Source organism: Wyeomyia smithii, chromosome 3 (genome assembly GCF_029784165.1).
Source record: "Wyeomyia smithii strain HCP4-BCI-WySm-NY-G18 chromosome 3, ASM2978416v1, whole genome shotgun sequence".
Classification (NCBI taxonomy): domain Eukaryota; kingdom Metazoa; phylum Arthropoda; class Insecta; order Diptera; family Culicidae; genus Wyeomyia; species Wyeomyia smithii.
The window spans coordinates 117,189,069-117,211,332 of record NC_073696.1 but is presented as its reverse complement, the minus strand read 5'-3'; the positions used below and the strand labels follow the sequence as shown (position 1 = coordinate 117,211,332).

General features: G+C 37.6%; 1 protein-coding gene and 1 long non-coding RNA gene across 2 annotated transcripts; one reads left to right on the top strand and one right to left on the bottom strand.

The window, feature by feature from the left end:
• Positions 1–726: 726 nt before the first annotated feature.
• Positions 727–4,002, bottom strand: LOC129730346 (uncharacterized). Its single transcript, XR_008728840.1, has 3 exons — positions 3,889–4,002; positions 3,697–3,820; positions 727–3,633 (listed from the first exon to the last, which is right to left on the bottom strand). It is a non-coding gene; the product is annotated as an uncharacterized LOC129730346 (long non-coding RNA).
• Positions 4,003–4,497: 495 nt separating this feature from the next.
• On the top strand, positions 4,498–20,130 carry LOC129730344 (gastrula zinc finger protein XlCGF48.2-like). Its single transcript, XM_055689625.1, has 3 exons — positions 4,498–4,753; positions 4,822–6,371; positions 18,729–20,130. Exons 1-2 carry the CDS (start codon positions 4,643–4,645, stop codon positions 6,358–6,360), a joined length of 1,650 nt encoding a protein of 549 aa, XP_055545600.1. The 5' UTR covers positions 4,498–4,642; the 3' UTR covers positions 6,361–6,371; positions 18,729–20,130.
• The last annotated feature ends 2,134 nt before the right edge of the window (positions 20,131–22,264 follow it).

Sequence of the window (22,264 nt, the reverse complement as noted above, 5' to 3'; positions counted from 1 at the left end):
GAAAAAATTTTAATCGAAGATTTTATTTATAGAATATCTTAAACCTATCGATCAATTGTGAATAGCTTGAATCATAAACAAAAATTACCTGAAATTTCGACTGTATTTCGATTGTATTTGGTCAAGTAACGCTATTATTTCTTTTATTTTTGAAAACAGTTATTGAATTTTTTGACAAGGTATCATTTTAAATTTAATAGGATACTTCTTTGTTAAAATTTCAAAACTTTATTGCAATTAAATCGTAGTGTAGTGCGGTATTCACAAGCAACCTAAAAATAATCCCAACAAAGCAAAAAAAACTTAAACTTCAATTGGATGAGGCATCGCATTGAACACTGCAAAAACATCTGCTACAAGTTTATATGATTCAAATGCCATCTACCTGAGAAAAGTATCAAAACACCATCCACTTACAAAGGACTGCCATATTAACCTCTATCTATAAACGAATCCGGTAAACAACAAGAAACACGTGCGGTCGATTTTCCGACGAATTGAGATTTTTCCATTACTGTCTTGTGCATTCATTATACCCCAGCCTTAATTTATCTCATTTAGGGCATGTGCAACATCCATCACACGGTCAATCAAAACAATGTATCTCTGTTTGCAAACACGACCGCCATTTACCTGTGCCAAATTCCAAAGATCTTCCGTAGGAATCAAAACCGAGAAATCGCTGCATAAAGCGATTCGAGTAAAAAAAAATGAACCCATCCAAAAGCACAAAAACTCACCCCCACTGGGAGGATGCGTGTGTGATATTTCACGCTAGCAGTCAACGGAATCAGCACGCCAAACGAGGTGAGTCTTGCTTCAGCTGATGCTGGTTGACAGTCGTCCTTTTCCTTCCTTGCATATCCATTCCACCTCGTACCTCGACCCAGCATCTCTGAGGCGACGATGACTTCTTTCCGTTCCTCTAAATGAATAAATTAAAACATCTGTTCCGGAAGGTTAGCCCCTTAGAAGAAGGTTGTGTCAGTCGCCAAAACGTCAGGGTGCCAGGGTTGGCGTGCTGCTGTTTTTCCGATAGAAACACATCGTTCGGCCCTCCAACGACGTTACCATGCGATTCACTGCATGAGCGCTCCCGACATTCGGTTCACTGTGTACACGTAAATGCTGGTTGACCAAATCGTCTTGGAATTTCTACGGAACTGCATTGAGAGTGTATCGTTGGCCGCTGCAGGACTAAAAAATGAATCTAGTTCTAGTGCTACCCGTCGATGACCGAACTCCTACGTATCCTTGCGGGCTACAGATAGTGGGTAAGATTGTGATTTGTGGAACCTGCAGCAGGAGGAACAGTATGAATCAGCATGGTGCTAGAAAATTATCTACAACCCGGCACAAAGAAACCCACTGATGCTGGCAGGAGTCTTTTCTCCAGGATGCTTAATTTACAACTAATACGGGTGACATCGATGTTTCTGTTGATTTTTCTGGTTTGATAAAGAAAACAGTCTACGAGTGTTGTCTGTTGAACAAGGTGCTATGAAGTAAGCAGCTGTATTTTGGGTGGTAATTATTTCGATAGAGCCTATTTGTTTCTTTTTTCATATTTTATAAATCTAACATTTTGCGTAGGGTATCGAACGTCTTCGTCAGTGGTTTTCTTCGGCCCCCTTTGGCATAAGATTGCTGCAGAAAAACTGCCGAAGACGTTCGATACCCTATATAAAACTCTCAAGTGTCAGAGTTTTTGTAAATTTTATGCTAAAACTAATGTACAGAATTGCGCAACCATTTTAATCGACCATTTTTAATCTGGCTGAAAATTTGCACCAATGTTCATCTTGACATCTTTTCATTTTGTGCTAATATTTTTTAATCACGACTGATGTTTGAATGCCCATAAACGCATAAGAGTCACACTGACAAAACGTACAACTGAGTAAAACGCAATAGACGCAGGTATACCACTGCATTTTTTCGTTTCTATGGATTCAATCAAAAAACAACAATTTAATTTATGCGTTCATCCGAGGTGAATAAATATGACAGAATACTTTTATATGCAATAAGGTTATTGCTGTTCCGATTAGTACACTTCAATTGGTGTTTTAATAAAAGTTACTACGTTTTTCTACAAATTAATTTTAGCTCTGAGCCTGTTTTGCGTTATTTGTATCGTGGGACTAACCAAATTTTTTTTTTTCATCATTTTAGCAACAAACATAGCTTTTTCTTGTGGTTTTTCGAGAGCACACGTAATGTAAAGAAGTTTCTTATGTTTATCTCAAGATTGGTGTAAATTCACATGGGACTGTTATGCATTTATTAGCAGAAAAAGGCCTATGTAAAAACGGTATTGATGATCACAGATATTTTTAGAGCCAGAACGGTTTGTCTGATCGGTGTAACGTTTCAAAAAGTTTGTAGATTTTTTTTCCGTTTCCCGAAAAAAATTACACCGTAGAAATGTAAAGTTGTAGAAGAAAATTTCGTATCGCGTAAAAAACCGCGTTAATTAAAAAATCTACGTAAAAAACCGCTTTAACTCGAAAATCCGTATCAAAGAAAAACCTTGTAAAAAACCTGACTATAATCAAATCAATGAAGATTTTCAGGTAGTGCTCGTATAAAAATATCCTAGATTACATTACCTAGATACATATACATGAAGGAAAAAAAATACCTAGATACAGTCAAACCTGTTTTTGTGCGAGGAATAGGGACCGCACAAAATAAATCGCATAAAAAAATTTTTTTTGGAACTTCACGTGCAGCTACAAAACAATTTTTTCCATAACATTATTAAAAAAAACACTTTTTTTATGCGGTGGATAGGGACCGCATAAAAAAATTCTCAGTTCAAAATAACTCGAAAGTTGTTGATTCTGATGTAGAATACCTATGAGAACAATTTCAAAACATCGGATTGATAAACGAAACTTTTTCAAACATACTTATCCTTTCAACCGCTTTCCTTCGTAGGTAAGCAGTTCGTGACTTTTCCTACGTAAAACTGGCTCAAATAGTAATTTTTGGACGCAACACTTCTGTAATGCGTTGGATTTCATTCCAAGGATTGGAAAAATTAAATGGCTGAAAATTTTGTCGGAAGTGGTCCTTTTTCATATACCGCACAAAAAAATTCGCACAAAAAAATAATCGAATAAAAAAGTCGCACAAAATAAATTTCGCACAAAAAAGAGTCGCACAAAAACAGGTTTGACTGTATTTCAGTCTCGTTATGCCCTCTGCTCTAAATCCCTCTAAAAAGCATTTTATATAACGACAAATCTTGCTTTAGTGACATTTAAAAGGCTTCTCAGTATTATACAAAAATTCTTCGTATTATTGCGACATTTCGCTATAACGACAGTCCCTTGCGATGTCGCTATAAAGGGATTCGACTGTAATTAGAATAAACAAAATACATTACCTATATAAGTGCTTCCCTTTTTTTTTTTGGTTCCGCGGGCCCTTTTGATAAACACAAAGAACTCCGCGGGCCCCTTTGCGTAACACAGAGAGCTTTGCGGCCCCCTAAAAGAATACCAGACATAGCTTTTATAATAAGAGGCCTCGTTTTTCAGTCTCATATCGTTATCATAGTCTAGTTTGTTTCACGTCTTGGCCCTAATACGCAGAGGAGTTAAAAATCTGCATCCATAGAGATATCTGACAACAAATTCTAGTTACAAATTTAAATTTACCAATATCGTTTAAATTGTTTAAACTTACCAAGCGCTTCGCGGCCTCCTTAGATGTGCCTCACGGTTCCCTTGGCGGCCGCGGACCCCCGGTTGGGAACCAATGACCTATGGAGGCGAATATTTTTAAGGCTGGGTATAAATTCCCCGGATTGCTAGAATAGATCATTAATAGTCTACTTTCAGGCGAATTAAAATCAATGAGGGACCATTCTGTACCTACCTTTCGCTGTGCGTTATGCAGTGTTACATGTCATGGCATTTACTGGATTGTGGATTCACAGCTTGGCATATACGACCTTGACGTATTATACCGGGTGTCAAAAACCTGGAAAATCAGGGAATGTCAGGGATTTCATTTTTCGATCTGGTAAAGCGGGGAATATCAGGGAACAATCATTAACCGACACGCGATTTAAACGTCCTTTTGGCGCCAAACTGATTTTTTCAGCATAAAAGGTCGATTTGGAACCGTTACCGTACGATTGCATATCTGATCGAATACTTTTTCCACTGAGATTCAGAGTTGCGTTCGACAACGTTGCACTTTTTTGTTCCGAATGCTGAAAAATATCAGGGAAGTTAATGTTATGTTTCAGAGAATATCAAGGAAAATCAGGGAATTTGATTTTGAAATTTTTTGCCACCCTTATTATAATATTATTAGGATTTCACATTTTTTACATGAAATAGTATGGGCCGAAACAATAACAAATATTTCATAAAACAGTTCAACATTTATCCTGTTTTTGTTTCAAACGATGGACGATATAAAAATGACTCGTTCCAATTTATTATTTTGCCTTATATAGGTAAATGTGTTTTGCGCTACACCTTGTGTAATTCACACAATCAAAGCTGTTCAATGTGTTCAATGTTTATGTTTGCTGTAAAGCGTCCACAATACAACAGAAAACCAACAGAAAACAGTTGCTAAAATTACTTTGAAACAAGTTTATCCAACTAACTGCACTCCAATGGATATCTGCCGATTATGTGCGAAAGCAAATAGTGAATTGATGTCTCTGTTTGCTGTTAGAGATAGAATAACTGTGGCTGAAAGGGTTTGTTTTGTTACATCGATTGTGGTGAGTAAAAGGGCTAACGGCTAAGATTATGGTAAAATATCTAACTATCGCTGTATCGTCTATTGTAGATTGATGAAGCGGATTGTTTACCCCAGCAAGCATGTATGGACTGTATCGAACTTACAATTGACGCATACAATTATGTAAACCGTGTTCGTTACGCAAATGATCTTTTGAACAAATCGGTGTCCAAAGAAGAAACTCGAATCAGCAATTTTGATCAATTAAACAATGTGTTAACTGCATCAATCAGCAGTGATGAAACAGTTAGCAAAGATGATTCAGAAAACGAAAATACTCAAGAGTATGTTTACTCGGAAGCAGAAGAAACACCTGTTCCCGAAGCGGCTACCTTGGAAGACTCAAAACCTCAACCAGAATCAACATCCGGTAAACTTATTAGCCTTCTTGTAGAGTCCATTCACGATAAAGGGTCTGAGAAATGGTTGAAAATAAAGCTTGACCCGGACGGCGCACAAGTACTTGAACATTCCGAAAATGAGGACAGCACAGATGTAGAAGAAGCTTCATTTGAACCCCAACATATTGACCTAACCACTGCATTAAATATCAATGACAACCAAATAATTAGATGCTGCATAAGGAAATGTCAACTAAAATGTCGAACACGTGCCGAACTGCTACGTCACGGAGCGGAAGTACACGCCAGTAACAGAACGGTTAACGATCCTAATCGACTGTTCGAGTGCGTTGTATGTTACCGACGTTTTGAAACCAGAACAAATCTTGTGCACCACTTGAAGAAAATGATACGGGACTATTGTTGTTACATTTGTAATAGTTATTTTGATACACCAAAAGATAGAAACAATCATATTAAAAATTCTCATCAAAACATTACTAGAGTAGTTCCAACCTATCGCTTAGAAGAGCAGCCCATCAAAATATGCTGCGGCTGTGAAGCCACATTTAAGACTGTTGAAGAACTTTTCCAACACGGCGTCGATGTGCATCAGCACCAGTATTCCTATGCCAATGATGGCCGAGAAATCCAATGTAACATTTGCTACCAATATTTTAAATCGAACATCACATTACGAAACCATCAGATCTTAGTATACAAGCCAAAGGTTTTCTTTTGTCCCGAATGTGATAAGGCTTTTGAATGCCCGTCGAAACTAGCTAATCACACAACAACGCATCGAATCGAACGGAATTACGCTTGCGAAGTTTGCAACAACTGTTTCAAAACACCCGCCGATCTGCGCGGTCATAAACGAATTCACCAAGAAAAGGCTCTAATCTGCAATGTGTGCGGTTCGCGGTTTCATAAAAAATCCCAACTAAAGTCGCACTTAAAAACCCACGACGATCAAGCATACGAATTCGCCTGCAGTATATGCTCGAAACAATTCAAGGAAAAGTCGAACTGGAAGAATCATCTGAAGGTTCACACTAAGGAAACTCCTTTCCAGTGTCAGTACTGTGACAAAAGATTTCGCTACGGCAGCGACAGGAAGCGTCACGAGATCAGCCACACCGGGAACTATCCGCACAAGTGTTCCACTTGTGGTAAGGCTTTTATCCGGGCCAACCAGTTGAAGGTACATGAACGCGTTTGTTCAATGGCAGCTGATAATTCCTAGCGCAATCATTAGTAAGTTCCAAATAATGAAATTACTGATTGTTGCTGTGCAACACCTTTATAAGGCCTTTTCTAAATTTTTGGTACGCATATTCCATCGAATGTGCGACGAAAACCGTTGTTCATAAATAAATGCATCTTGATCATTTCGAAGCATCGCTTCGATTCGATCAAAGAATACCAGTTTTTTTTATTTTATTTTTTTATAGCCTTCAATAATATTATTATAACGTATTACGATTCGAATGAATAATTGGGTCCTAAACTTTTACACAGTTTCCTTATTTTTATGTATCAGCGAGACAAATTTTTCGAGCAAAACGTGATTTTTAAAAAAATGTTGATCGTTGTCCTTCGATTTTTAAATGAAGAATAAAAAACTGATCAAAATGTGTTAAATGACTGCAATTATTTAACACATATCGAGCAGTTTTTTATTTATTCTTCATTTAAAATTAAAGGACAACGATAAACATTTTTAAAAATCACGTTTTGTTTAAAAACGCATCTTTTTCAAAGGATAGGTTTATAAAAACTGGTATATCTTCAAGACCCTATTCCTTCTGAACTGTCTTCGTTATTTTGTTTGAAATATAAAAGGGCCAAAATATCACAGCTAACACCAACCAAAGTATTTTGAAGTTAAAAGGTATGATCGACTGTACAGTATTTCACTTACACCAATGAAATAGTTTCGCAAAGCCATTCAATTTTCTATGGAAACTATTTTTTGCTCCCTTTACAATACATACATCATGACCCTATAATCATACCTTCTAACTTCAAAATACTTTGACCACCAACAACTTCGGTTTTTCTTGACACTTGAAATCGTTCAACTAGTGTTTTTCAGAAAACGTTTCGAAATCGAAAAATTCGTTAACGCTGACTGGGCGATAACTAGGGTGGCTTATATATGAAAAAAAATCTAGTACTTCAAATTTTCTCTGTGTTAAAATTATAAGCCAGATTATTTCAGGCCAATTCAGGGTCCCAAGGATGAATGTTTTTTCTTTTAATTTTCTAAATAGTTGATTTGTTTGGAACAGTTCGGCAATCGATCGTTGAAACTGGGTACCGTATATTCTGCCATGTTCACTACCGTTAAAAGATAGGAAATCTTATGGCGAAACTTAATGCCTTTTTAAAGTTCCACATCTACTACAGTTGCGGCGATAGAGCGGAACTGGGTATCTGTTTCGTGCTACTAGGGAACCAAATGAAGCCCATTAATGATCGTCTATGCGTATTGAGTGTCAAGGGCATATTCTTCAAACACAGCCTTATCAACGTGTACATGCCGACAAACGATAAAACCGACGCAGAAGTTCTACGAGTTCCTTGAGAAAACGTACGGCATAAAGATAGTCGTTGGTGATATGAACACACAAGTTGGACGGAAAGAAGTTTTTTGCCCCGTTATTGCAACAGAAAGCCTCCACTCTACAACCAACAACAACGGCGGGAGACTAGCAAACTTCGCTGCGGTCTGGGAAATATACATCGGAATATTGACCATTTTGCACGTCGGAACATTTGCAAGTACAACTGGGGACACCCCAATGGAGAGGCCTGCTCCCAGATCGACCACATGTTGATCGACGGCCGGCACTTTTCAGACGTCATCGATGTGCGATCTTTTCGGGGGCCGAACGTCGATTCAGACTACTATCTCGTGGTAGGCAGGATTCGCGTCCGGCTGTTCCACGTATTCAAAGCAAAATCGGAGAGGAAGTTTCGTTTGACATCCAGTGGCTATCAGCGGAAGGTGTTGCTGCAGTGTACAGTCGGATAGTTGATGGACGGATCGATGAACCATCTGAAGTGGACCTGAATGAGCAGGGACATTAGGCATAGCAGTGGAAACCACTTGTAGTGGGTGGTTTGATGCTGAGTGTCTAGAAATAACGGAGGAAATGAACGGGACCTACGCTAACACGTTAGTAGCAGCAAACCGTGTGAAGCGTCAAACGCGTGAGAGACCGGAAGCAAGAGCTGCCGAAAAGTGGCTTCAACGTCGAATGAAACATGAACACTACGATCGTGTCCTCGCAGAGGTGAAAAATTGCTCCACCAGGAACGACACAAGAAGCTAGTGCGATTAACGGAATCAGGAACCGAACCGTGCTCCTGCGATTACCAGTTCCAGGCCCGGATTTGAGGGGGGCAAATGCCCCGGGCCTCCCGATTGAAAGGGCCCCTCTAGTCCAAGGGCGACCTTTTTTTTGCTCGTCGCCTTCCTGAACGCTACCTTAAATGTTTTAAGAATAGGGGGCATCAGAAACAAATTTGCCCCGGGCCCCCCAGCGTCTAAATCCGGCCCTGACCAGTTCCCTTTTACCGATAAGTCGCAGTTGACGGACGTTGGAAACAACACTGCAAAGTGATGCTGAACGATGGAGAAGCTGAGAGAGTCGTCGTGGGGAACAGGAGTGTGTCGCGTTCCTGACAACACTGGTCGCCAAAATGGCTCCAGTTAAGGTGAGTGCACCGAAAAAAGAATTCCAGATAATCTCTCTAGCAGCTGCTGGGCGAGTCCCCTCCACTGCGTGCCCAAGAAAATGGGTGAATGGCGATTTGTCGGCGATTACCGCGCGTTGAATAGTTACCCTGTCAAATATTGGAGGGAAGAATGTTTGTGATTTTCACTGACCAGATGCCACTCACAAATGCTTTATCGTCAAGTTCAAACAGTCGTCTACCACATGAAGAGCGATACTTGAGGGTCACTTCAGAATTGACGAACGACATTCGCCATATCAGTGGTCACCTAAACGTGGCTGCTGACGCCCTATCCAGGGTTGAACCTGTTTCAGCGCCTTCACCTATTGACTACGAAGAAATTGCAACTGACCAAGCCGACGATAGTGAAATAAATTGTCTTGTCAGCTCATCTACCGGGTTAAACCTGCAGCATCTTTAACAACGAAGCCATTGTTTTGTGATGTTTCAGGAAGTGAAGTACGACCATATATTTCACCACAACATCGTCAAATAGTTCTGGCGTAGCGTGACCGGGTGATACCCGGAGTGGAAAATTTGGGTGTTACCTCTTTCCCCCTGGGTGTCACCTCCGATTGCAGTGAAATCATCTTGTTATTGAAAATTGTGAGAGTTAGCCCGCTCGTTTTCAAATGCACTAAATCTACCCTGTTTCAAATTTTTTTTTTTTTTTTGAAATAGAATACTTCTCTCAGGAAGTTAGGCTACATAGGGATGTGAAATGAAAATTTAAAACCGAAAAAAGTGAAAAATATGTCCAATTTCAAATGCTAATAAATCGGTTAGTATTTGATGGATTTCCTTCGTTCTTATAACAATAGATTGGAAAATCTTCTAAGATTCTTCCCAAAAGAAGATAATTGCAATTTCATTATTCGCACTATTGTACTATTGAAAATAGTCAAGCCTTGTCAAAACGAAAAATTCGATTTCTGATTGGTCGTTATATGATTGCTTCCCAAGCACGGTTGACAGAATCATATACCTTGCAATTGAAAACATGCTATTTGGCCTATATAAGAGCCTGTTTCAGCCGAAGCCACTCATAATAGTTCAAGACAGCGACGACAACAGTCGTCCTCCCTTAGCAGCAGCACTAGCCCTGTGGTTGGTCATCACGTCTCAGGAGCAGCGCGGTTTTTCTCAGCGTGTGTCGCCAGACTGCCATTATTCCCCCCGTATTGGAGCAGCATGAAGATTGCCATCAGGAAATCCAATTTTGAAAATCAAAATGCCTTTTTCAAGGCAAATAAACAAGTCATTAAAAGTTAATAATTTTTGACAACGCAAGCAAGCCATTCTGTTTTGGATCCTAGCAATTTGAATCTGTGGCACCCGTCTAATTTACTGAATGTGAAATAGCTTCCACAGTCCATGTTGTCCGTGTATCTCAATTCCCCCACTGTTGAGGCAGCTCAAAAGTTGCGATCAGCAACCGATTTTGAACCGCAAAATGCCTTTCTCAAGGCAAATAAACAAATAATTGAAGTTTAATAATTTTCTGGCACACAATCAACACAAGCGGACATTCTGTGCGGGATGCAATCAAATTCTGTTGTAGTTGTCTAATTTTTACTTTATTTAGTAAACCCCCCACGGTAGGGGCAGCGCAAAGGCTGCGATCAGCATAACCGACTTTGAATAATGAACTGCCCTGTTAGAACGCAGAAACGGGTTAAAATCGTTGCGTGTGTGAGAGCACCATCGGTGTTTATTAGCTGGATACAAAAATCATATGCGAATTGTGGAATAATTTGTCTGAAGAACATTAGGGAATGGAACAACTGAACTGAAAGGCGTGGCCTATTTCGTAGCACCCTTCGGCTATAAAAGAGTGTTTCTGGGAAAACTAGCTACATTCATTAGTCGGAAGGTAAGCTGGATGGACCGTCCGGGTTGCGCCTGTGGCTGCCTTCAAATTCAACAAATCACTTGCCCTGTGGTTGGTCACCACGTCTCAGGCCTCTGCCTGAGAACGAACGCCAACGCGAGCGATCGGGCGAGATTTTTGCCGTACATCAGCCGGCACTTCCTCTAATGAAAAAGTTGGATCATTTTGTTCAGAAGAATATTACTGTCGGTAATATTACAGAGATGCGATTGCATTATATTCATTATGGAATTGTTCTTTTGAGGACAAATAAAACACTTTATTTGAAAAGTTAATAGTTTTGGGTACCAGTAGCAGTATGGTAACAGCCTCAGCGGTAGGTGCAGCCGGTACTTCCATGAGGCGGATGTTATCAGGAAGTAAATGGAAGCGGCACGGCGAAATAGTTCGGGTGTGCTTAGACGCGCGTCATTTTTCGTTGTTGATATTATTCCCCACATGAAACGACACGCTTTCGTACAATAGCGGCGGTATTAGCGGTAGATGCATTTGCCAACACTTACTCCAGTAAAGCCGTGTCTAATTTTCAATGTGAAAACATCTTTCTATTGTGTTGGCCGTGCGCATTAGGCCCCTGCCAGGCTAAACGCGAAAAGCGGCGTGAACCGATTCGCCCGGCCGTAGGTTAATGTACAGCCGTAAGTAGAGCTGTGAAAAAGTATTCTACTTCAACCTTGCGGTCGTGCACACAACCATCCTGTGATTTTTTTATTTTCGAGGAGTTCAGCTCGACTTCAACCTAATTGATACTTCATCTCACGGATCGGATGTTACCCTTTCGGCGGACCGCCCCATTCGCCCCCCACGATACGCCAGTGTCCAGTACATTCACGGTCTAACACACTCAGATATTCGGGCTACCGGTCAGCTTATCGCAGATCGATTCGTCTGGAAAAGTATGAATCAAGACATCAAGTTCTATGTGCAAGATTACCAACAGTATCAGAGATCGAAAATTCACCAGCTTTTTTTCAAGGTCGTCGGACCACTGCTACCGTTTAATGCGTATCGTTACTTATTGACCATCGTTGATCGTTTTACACGATGGGCCGAGGCAGTGCCGCTGGCGGATATGACGGCTGGCACCGTTGCGCGTGCAATGTGCGAAGTTTGGTTTTCCAGTTTTGGCGCACCTGAAACTATAACCACGGATCAAAGGCGGTAGTTTGAGTCCGAACTATTCCGGGAGTTAGCGAAGATGACTGAGTCCGAGCATATACGAACTACAGCATTCCATCCTCAATCCAACGGTTTGGTTGAAAGGTTCCATAGAACTATGAAGGCAGCGATAATGGTAGGCGACAATGGTGTGAACGATTTCCGAAAATAATACTCGGACTGCGAGCTGTTACCGGCCTGATATAAACTGTTCAGTTGCGGAGTTGGTATACGGGCAAACCGGTTAACCGGGGAATTTTTGAAAACCCCCAAAGAAGTTACCAATAGAACAGATTTTGCAAAGCAATTGCGAGATATCATCAACAGTCTGAAGCCCTGTACAGATCAGACACCTACCATTCGATTTCTGAGACTTTTTTACTCAAAATAAGATATAATTTGACTACCACTTAAAGATATTAGCGAATTAATACTCAGAAATAATCGATATTATTTTGCTTTGTGAAATATACTAAAACTATGCCAAAACCGGTTTCGTAGAATCACCGTTTTGAGCTCAGTTTTTGCCCGATTTTAGATCTGTTTTTTTCAAAAGATGGGTAAAATGATGCTAATATGTGGACAAACTCTTAGAATTTTGATATTTGGCCTTAAAACAAAATGGCGTCGAAAAAACCACAAAAATTACCGGTTTCTCAAAAGTTCAAAATGGCGCCATTGTTGCCCCTTAAATTGAAATATGTTCAAACTCAGGGAAATTTATTTTCGCAACAAACTTCATCAGAAAATCATACATAGGAGCCAAGGCAAAAAATTATTATTGGTTACTACAAAAAACCTGTTGATATAGAACAAAAAATCATGTTTTTCATCACAGTAAATAACTAATTACTTTATTGGGATTATACATAGCTCTGTTTTGTCCTCGGCAAAGTTATTCCACAACAAATTTACCATCTTTTGATAATACTAAACTTAATATAGCTCAATACCCACTTTAAACGATTCAATGCCCAAATGTTCCAAAAAATCAACTAACAACTAACTAAAAATATTAATTCATGTTTGGGACCCTTAATTGATCTGTATGAATCTGGTTCAAAGGTTTGAACTATAAAGAATCGGTTGAGATTTTTCGAACATAAAATTTTATTAAAATTTGGTTCAATGATCCAGGAGTATCCGGAACACAACCGGGACAAGCCTGCTTGTGGTTCTAAGTACTGCATTGATCATGACCATTATATTACAGGAATATGTTCCGACCATAAATTCGAAACCGGTTGACCAATAGCGGTTGTCCTCATCGGCAACGAAAAACCATAACTTCTTGCTTTCGGAGGTTGTTGAGTAAAGCAGGTATAGACGACGCAAACATTTGCTATTTTTGGTACGATTTTTATTTGCACAAAATAAAATCTGTATTAAAAAATAGCAAATATTTGCTTCGTCTAATACCTGCTTAAGAATTGGTTGAAGGAACAACGAGAAAACTGCCAAAAGCGAACTGCCGGGACTTGTACCGTTACAATTTGAACAACCCTGAACCTCCCAAGAAGTAGACATAGATGAGGAGAGATATCCTGTCATTGATGGGTTTTACAATTTCAGTAATGTGTTAGTGTAAAAATATATATTAGAAGAACAAGACATTCATACATACATACATACACATAAAAAGAAACACATATACTATACATAGATATAAACATAAAAACACATATTACCATAAAGGACCAAAATAGTGGTCGCAGTGGTCTTACAAAATCTTACACAATCTTACAAATCATATCTAAGAACTCATATACACACACAAACACATAAGAGTAGGGTGTCGTTACGTGGGAAAAACTAAACTTGATAGCAGAAGGCCAAAACTAAGCTCTCCCCGCTCTATCGCATCGGAAGTCGATCGAATTTATTTGTTCTTACGAAGTTCATGACATTTTCCAATGCGTACTTGGAGTCATGCGAAGTTAAATCTGACTTACTAGAACTGTTCAAATAAAATAAAACATTCGCAGCTGGTTGCCGGGTTTACTGCTTTTCTCTTTGCGCACCGCACCTTACAACACAGACTCTTGTTTCTACTACTACGCTACCGCTCATAGCAAGTCCGTCCCATTTGCGTTTTCGTGCTGATGAGAAAACAGCAATTAAAAATCGCAACGCTTTAGGAGCAATATTGCACTCTTATGCTGTTTTAAACAAGTCCATCAACAGAAATTCTTACTGCAATGTCAATTAAATACTTTAGCGTTATAACCCGTTTATAAACACCAAAATTTGATTAAATTATGTTGCAAACCATAAGCTGGGACCCATATGCGATTACTTTTTTGATGCCTAGCCAGAATGATAGCAAACCAGTCCCATAGCCACCTACGACTGGTGATGAAAAGGAAACTACTGCAAAGCGATTCCGGTGATAGCTTGCATTTGAAACAAATCAGCTGCTGGGCGATCACCTTCTCGCGTGCTTCCACAGAATCATTAAACGATTTTGTAGTGAGAAATGTATTACAATGTGGTTGTATAACTTGCCCACTTGTTTCTTCATCTAATACTATGATTAAATTCTAAATCAGTTCAAGTGAAGGAACTTGTTCTAAAATTTTTCGAAAGCGGTCAATGCAAGACGGCGGCGGACAACTTCCACGCATTAGGCAGGGAAACCAATATAACAAAGACCCTTCTATTACTCATTAAGATTTTACTACGTTGTGAAAAAGCTAAGAAGCGTGCTGAAGTATTCGGTATGACTGTTGACACGTTGTTCAAAAAATAAACCACCGTTTCTCAATTGTTATCCACGGCCCAACATGGATTAAATTCGCGGGTAGTATTATTTTATATTGATTGGATGCTCTAATTAACAGTACAGTGACACACCTAACGGCGATGGCAGAAATGCTGTTCATTCAAAAAAAATAGATAAAAGAAACAACAGCGAGATCCACACGGTCATAAATAGGCGCACGATCATGAAAGGAGACTGAAGGCAATCTTCCAGTTATAAACGCCGAGAAGAAGTATTTTTGGAATAGTCTTCCAGTAAAAACTTAGCAATCATAAATTTTTGTAGCTTTTTCTTTGTATAATTCTAAAAATACAAAGACATTGCCAATCAACTGCCAAACAATGAGGTTTTAATTTTTATCCCATCCTCAAATACACACATATGTAATTAGCTTTGTTCTCTCGTGATTACCTACAACAAGATATCGGCACAACAACTAACGATTTCAACAGATTCTAGAAATCAGGTTTCTCTTATAGGAAACTAAATGTTCTATTTTTCCAATTTTAAATGCGAAACTACGGTAAAATTCGATCGAACCGCCTATTGAATTTTACTTGGTCAACTGGTACATCAAATTATAAACCTGAAGACCATGAACTATGTTGAACATAACATGCTTCATAATTATTTTTGACTGTGGGACTGATGATTGTGATGATTTGTTCTATAGGACCGGCTTGCGATCATTTTTGCTATGGGACAAACCGACTTGCTATTTTTTCATAGTTCCTCAGAACAAAGTATTCAAAATTATCTGTTCTATCGAAAGTAGATGTGAAAAGGTGATGATTCCACCAATAAAGTCAAAATTGATAAAAATGCAATTGGGACGGGCTTGCCATGAGGGGCAGTACGGCTCCCGATCAGAAAACAAAACAAAAATATGACAGAGGCTGTTAGTTTGTTATGTGAAAAACCTTTCAGGTTGTGTTTCAAATTTGATCCCGTTAGGTGTTAAAATAAAAGAAATTATAACAAAAAATATTGGTTTCATCAAAGTTTCATAGCGCTTTTTTGGCTGTATTGAGCGCTATAAAACTTTGATGAAACCAATATTTTTACTTTGGTAATGAGTTATAATGTCTACTAATAAAAGGTTGTGAATTTCGTGAACCGGATTCAGCAGTTAGCAGAACGTGCCGAGTTAAAATCATACACAGCACACACACACAAAACATACCATATCATAGACACACACACACAGACACACACACACATATGATATACAGACACATATACACATCACACCATATCATACACACACAGCAAGCAAACGACCAATCAGAGGACGTTATTTTTATTCCAACAAGGTTTGACGATTTTCAATAGTGCAATAGTTCGTAGATTCAAACAACATTTTTCATTTTTCAACATTTGGGCAGATGCGTGTATAATTTTCCAATCGATTGCTGCAAGAATGAAGAAAATCGGTTGAAAACCAACCGACCTATAAGCATTTGAAAAGGGACAAATTTCGTCCCAGTTTTTCAGTTTGCATCCCTGTGTGGTATGCTAAAGTAAAACGTAGTTCTACGTCAAAAATATTCTACTAATATCAAACCCATATCAAACTTTGTTACTAACGGATCAGTTTTCTAACAAAATTAGATAACATATAGAACACTATAATAACAACCATTGTTATAAACAACAGGTTTTGATAGACGAAAAAAATGTCAGATTTGTCTCAGAACAACATCATTTTAGGATTTGTTTTTATAACTCTTTCAAATACAATTTTGTTATCAAAAGCATATGGGAAAATATACAATCGTATAAAATTATTTTTTCAAGGGGAGAATTTGCTAGTTGCTTAAGTATTTATGATAAATATTAGTAAGTAATGAGTATGTGTGTCCAATCACAAATGGTGACTCCTCAACATTGTTAAAAATTTGTAATTTTAATTGTTAGGATTTGTTTCTTTCGCAATTAGGACTTATCGTTCGTAGGGATTTAAACCTACTTGTCAGAAAGCGGAAAGTAACTTATAACTAACTTAATTGCTAACTTATTGGCTATAAAGAGAGCTTATTGTAGCAATAGAGGATTGCAACGATTTTTTGTCGAAAATTGTTAATAATTTTATTTGACATAGCTTCTAATGGTTCAACACCAGTAGGTCTATGTAATGCGAGTGTACCAAACCAAGAAAGACGCTTCAGAATCATTTTCAGAATTTTATTCTGAATCCTTTGGAGCGTTTTCTTCCTTGTTGAACAGCAACTTGACTAGATCGGTACAGCATAAAGCATTGCTGGTCTTAAAATTTGTTTGTAAATCAAAAGTTTGTTCTTTAAACAAAGTTTAGAATCCCTGTTAATGAGAGGATATAAACATCTCGTATATTTGATGCACTTGGCTTGTATATTCTCAATGTGCTCTTTGAAAATAAGTTTTTTATCGTAAATTAGTCACAAGTACTTAACCTTGTCAGACCAACTTAAAATAACCCCATTCATCTTGACAACGTAATTATTGTTTGGCTTGATGAAAGAAGCCCTAGGCTTATGCGGAAAAATTATCATTTGCGTTTTAGAAGCATTGGGAGACATTTTCCACTTCTGCAGGTAGGAAGAAAAAATATCTAAACTTTTCTGCAATCGACTGCATATGACACGAATACTTTTTCCTTTTACGAAAATGCTTGTGTCATCGCAGAACAATGACTTTGTGCATTCTGGAGGCAAATCAGGAAGATCTGATGTGAATATGTTGTACAGGGCTAGACCCAAGACTAAACCTTGAGGTACACCTGCTCTGACAGGAAATCTATCAGATTTGCAATTCTGATAGACAACCTGCAGAGTTGGATCAGTAAGATAATGTTTTAAAATTTTGACTAGGAAAATTGGAAAATTAAAAGTTCGCAATTTCGCAATCAAACCTTTATGCCAAACACTGTCGAATGCTTTTTCTATGTCTAAAAGAGCAGCTCCAGTGGAATAACCTTCAGATTTGTTAGCTCGTATCATATTAGTAACTCTGAGCAATTAAATTTTAGGTTATTAACCTCACTGAGGTTAAAATGAATTAAATAATTAACAAGGGAAATTCCAGTTCGCTGACTGTTTTCGCCTCGTGGTTTTTGTTTCATTACTTGGGTAGGGGCTATGCCAAGTAATTCTGTTAAAGTTAGTTTGATCTCATCAACGGTTTGATCGTTGGTGAGACCTTTCAATACGACCTTGAACGGCTTGGCGTTCTTGGTGTCATATGTAAAAAATTTGTACATCTTGTCAGTTAAATACTAAACAAGACGATCACGACCCTTTATTGAGTCGGCTTATAAGCGGCATTCACCTCTACGGCCAATTTGATAGGTAACTTTAACGTCAGAAACAAACGTTGAAAGTTCCTTTTTGAAAATATTGAATTCAGAAGAAATAGTTACCACAATAGGTGGAACTTTCTCCTTTTTTAAAGATTTTACATTTTGTATAGTTTCATTACTAATAACTTCCATTTCACCAGCTTCTTGCTCAGGCAAAATATCAAAAGGATTGTCACTACAGACACTCGAAGTATCAGAAAGAGATGCGTGGTTTTTTTTTTCGTCCAGCCATTTCAGGTGATACGAAAAAAGTTAAAACAAATGTTAAATTCAAAAGTAGGTAGTCTTGAGAAAGACTGATGGGAAATAACTTTCAGGTAGTCTTTTAAAGACACACTGACAAAACACAAACTTTGAAGCTATAGGCAGTCAAAGACCAGTCCACAAGCAACCGAAAATACGTCTGATCTGTAGGACAGTTCAAGACGCACTGATCGTATCAAATTATGTAATTTGTATCTCGTGTTGATAGAGTTTTGTAATCTTTCAGTTATGCTCTTCTGATCGGGCTACTACAACTGCACAGAATTAAGAAGTATGGGTTTGTCACTTTCTAGATGAGAACAGAGCTTGCACAATGTGGTCTGGTCCACGTGTGAAGAGAATTCACCAAAACTTTTAACAATTAATATTGTCATGAATCCTCCCTAATAATGGACTGCCGAGATCAGAGTAGGAAGAACTAAAACATAGGTATCTGACTCTCATGATTTCCCTTAGCTCCCATCCGCCACCCGGAAGCACGCGCCCTTAGGTTGTCAAAGCTGAAACTACTTTTTGGCTCTATCTTGAATTTGGTTCTATAAAGCTATAAGATTGGAGCTCAACCACCAAGCCCAGGGGGATTCATCCCATGTAGGTATTTCGGATCTAAAAGAAGTTTTTCAGGTTGGTCTTTAAATGTTTACTTTTATTTAACGAATACAATTACGGTTACACTGATATTCATAATGTTTATTCACTAAGGTTCATATTGTTATCCTTTATAGTTGTGTTTCAATTTTACCTACTATAATCGGTAGAATAATAATTTATCTTTCAAGTATTGTAAACTTACAGATATCTTTCATTCAGTTAATTTTAACACATCACATGGATACTTTTTTCGTTTGTTTTGCGTTTTGCGCTGTATCATGTCAAACTCTTTGTTTTTTTTCGCTCCCATTATTAGCATGTTCTTATCAAATGATTTCTGTGTGTCACCAGTTGCTTCATCGATTGTGTGCACTTCACTCGGTTATACTTCTATTCATAAAGAATTCATCTCAAAATTACTGCTTTGCGCAAATGTTTTGTTTCATCTCTATTCCGATCCCATTCCGTCTTGTAATAGTTAAAGCATTTTTGTGTATGTTTTTTTTTTTATTTCATGTAGTTAGATTGATTCTGTATGTTGAAGACTGTGTCTACAAATGGGTCAAAGTTCAAACATTTGCCGAAAGGCAAAATAAGAAAATATATCGTCTCATCTATACTTATTACACTTAGCTGCTACTTCAATGTTGTTTCATTTTGATTGGTCACATTTGAATGTATTTGCTTGATTTTCATGTTCCATTCCATGTGTAATTGTTTGATATATTGTGTATGAGAAAAAGTTGCCACCTACCCAGCAGTCTAGGTTTTGATCTAATTAATCAAACACACTCATGTATTTGCTGAAACTGAAGTACGTTTAGGATATACCAAGTTCGCGTTAGTGGTAGGTATGATGTGTTTGGCTATTTTTTTTTTTCTTACTGTTGTTGTTGTTATGGAAAATGCATTGATCGGAGTGTCTTGTTCGAAACGCAATCCTTATTTTCAAAAGAAGCGTTCAACATCGTTGAATATAGTAGTATATATATGTACGTGTTTTTATATGTCAGCGTTATAAGGTACAACCATTTAATCAGAACATTGTAGTCTTTCGTATATTAATTTCTTTATTACATCACTACCCATTTTGGCGAAGATTTAAAGTTATGGTGGAAAAGACTGGTTCATTCGTATGCTTAATATCGGTTTCAATGTGAGGGAAGATAAAAGACACGTATAATAAGACGTAGAATAAACGGTTGTCAAGAGGAACATGAAGCAATAGGAGATAAATTGGACAATTTTGTTGCTTTGCAATACATTTCTGTGTCGGAAATCTTAAAATCTCACATCAATATCAATTACTTAGTTTAGTACGGTTGTTTCTGGTTTAATATTTGATGTTCACTATGTTTTTTAAATTCATTTTGTTTTTTTTTTTTTTTGTTTTTAATTGTGTTCAATGCTTTATTGTTTCATCTTATTATATATCTATTGATCTCGGTGTTTAGATGTCTGTTACGTCTAGTAACTTTTAGCAGTATTTGTGGTTTATTCTTATTCGTTCTAAATAAAATACATTACAATTGATTCTAAAATACATCATCAATAAGTTACTTGTCCCATAGAGTTGTTTTCCATAAAAGAATGGCTTACACGTATTGTTGTCCTTTATTCCCTTTTTTCATCGCATGTAAATGATATTTTCTCTATCATTTAGGTGTTTGAATATAGAATGTGTTGTTCATTTGTTTATATTATTTTATTGAGTTTCTCCGCCGACGAAAACGACCGCATTTGGGAACTTCCCTATACCTACTTCACTACTGATTCGCCACCGAATTCAAAACTTCGAGCTTCCACATTTCATCAAATTCCACCATACTTCGCTCAATCGCTGATATTGTTCCACAATTTGGCTATCTTTTTTGTGTGTGTTGGTTTTTTCGTACACAATTTGATTAGTGTTCAAATCAGTCTTAAGGTAATATTTCTGTTCGAATTTTCCTCAACACAATTGAGACTACTTGTCGTAATATTTACTACACTTTTTGTTTCGTGGAACACAATTTAAAGCAGACGACTGAGCGTCATTATCAGCCTTTTTTCACTGCTCGTCGTCTGATTTCTTTTGTTTGCTGATAGAACCCGGATTTCGATTGCTACACAATTTTTACAGTGTTTCCCATCCTCGCACTTGTCTTGCATCGTCCGTTTACTAAGCTGTAAAAATTTAGAATTTCTATCTCCTTGGCCTAATTTTATGCAAGTAACTCTTTGATGGTTTTTAAGTTTAAGTGTAAGGAATCTCCTTTTAGCATTTATTTGGTACTTATCCTATGTCAACGTATGCGTTAATCTGTGCATAAATTCGCCGACGCTCAATTTAGCTAAAATACACGGCATGCTTATTGTTTAAAAACGTCCCTTTTTCAGAAATGACTACCGTTAAAAAGTGTATTGTTTGATTTGTTTTTTTTTCTCGTCGGTTATTACTTCATTTATGAACACACAGTGAATTTTATATCAAATTCTTAAGTATGCACTGTTGAGAATTCTACTCTGCTACACTGTTTCATAATTATACCTGTAAAACTGCAAAGTCACGACTGACTCTTCGTACTTCTACTCAATGAACTATTACATTCCGTTCTGTCGTTACCTTTGCTTCATCCAATTCGACATGATTGATCACCTGAACTTAGTTATTATTGCATTTCATCTAGTAATGTTCTAAGGTTGAGATATTCTTCTCAATACTTATTATATATTTAATAATAAATATTTTTTATTTCATTGTGTCTTGTACTAATAATCATTTTTTCTATATAATTTACGTCTCTGATGAATATCTTTGATATTTAGTTGTTGTGTTCCACTTTTTTTTTGTTTTGGTAGTTATAATCATTAAGGCTAAATTCAAGCAGTTTTATTACTTTTCTTCTGCCTGTTTGTGTGTATGTTTGTTGTGTGTAATATTTATATTATAGTAAATACTGGTTAAAAAATTGTAGGTGGATTTTCATTTTTTTTTTATAAAGTTTATTTGTGTTTGCTTATTTTTTGTAACATATGCGCCGTCACATGTACCCACACATTAGGTGTCGTTAAGATTCGTGTTGAGTTGTGTGCGTATCAACAAGACGTCTCCTGGTGTGCGCTCTGTAGAATAATGGACCGCACGATTTATCACACTAGCTAATTCTACCGTCACTATCACTACCATTCGTATTGGCGACAATGAGGCAGAAAAAGAAGCGATAGCTTTTGTTGTCGTTTTAGTAAACATTCGATTTCAACATTGCAGCAGTCAGTCTGCTCAGTTTTGGTTTGTCTAATTGATCATCTAGTATACAAGTGCGGACACACTACTGGTTAGTGGTGTGTGCGCACAAGATTATGCCTGTCTAGTGTTCATTTTCATTTAATTACATTTCTCTAATCGGTCGTAGCCTCTA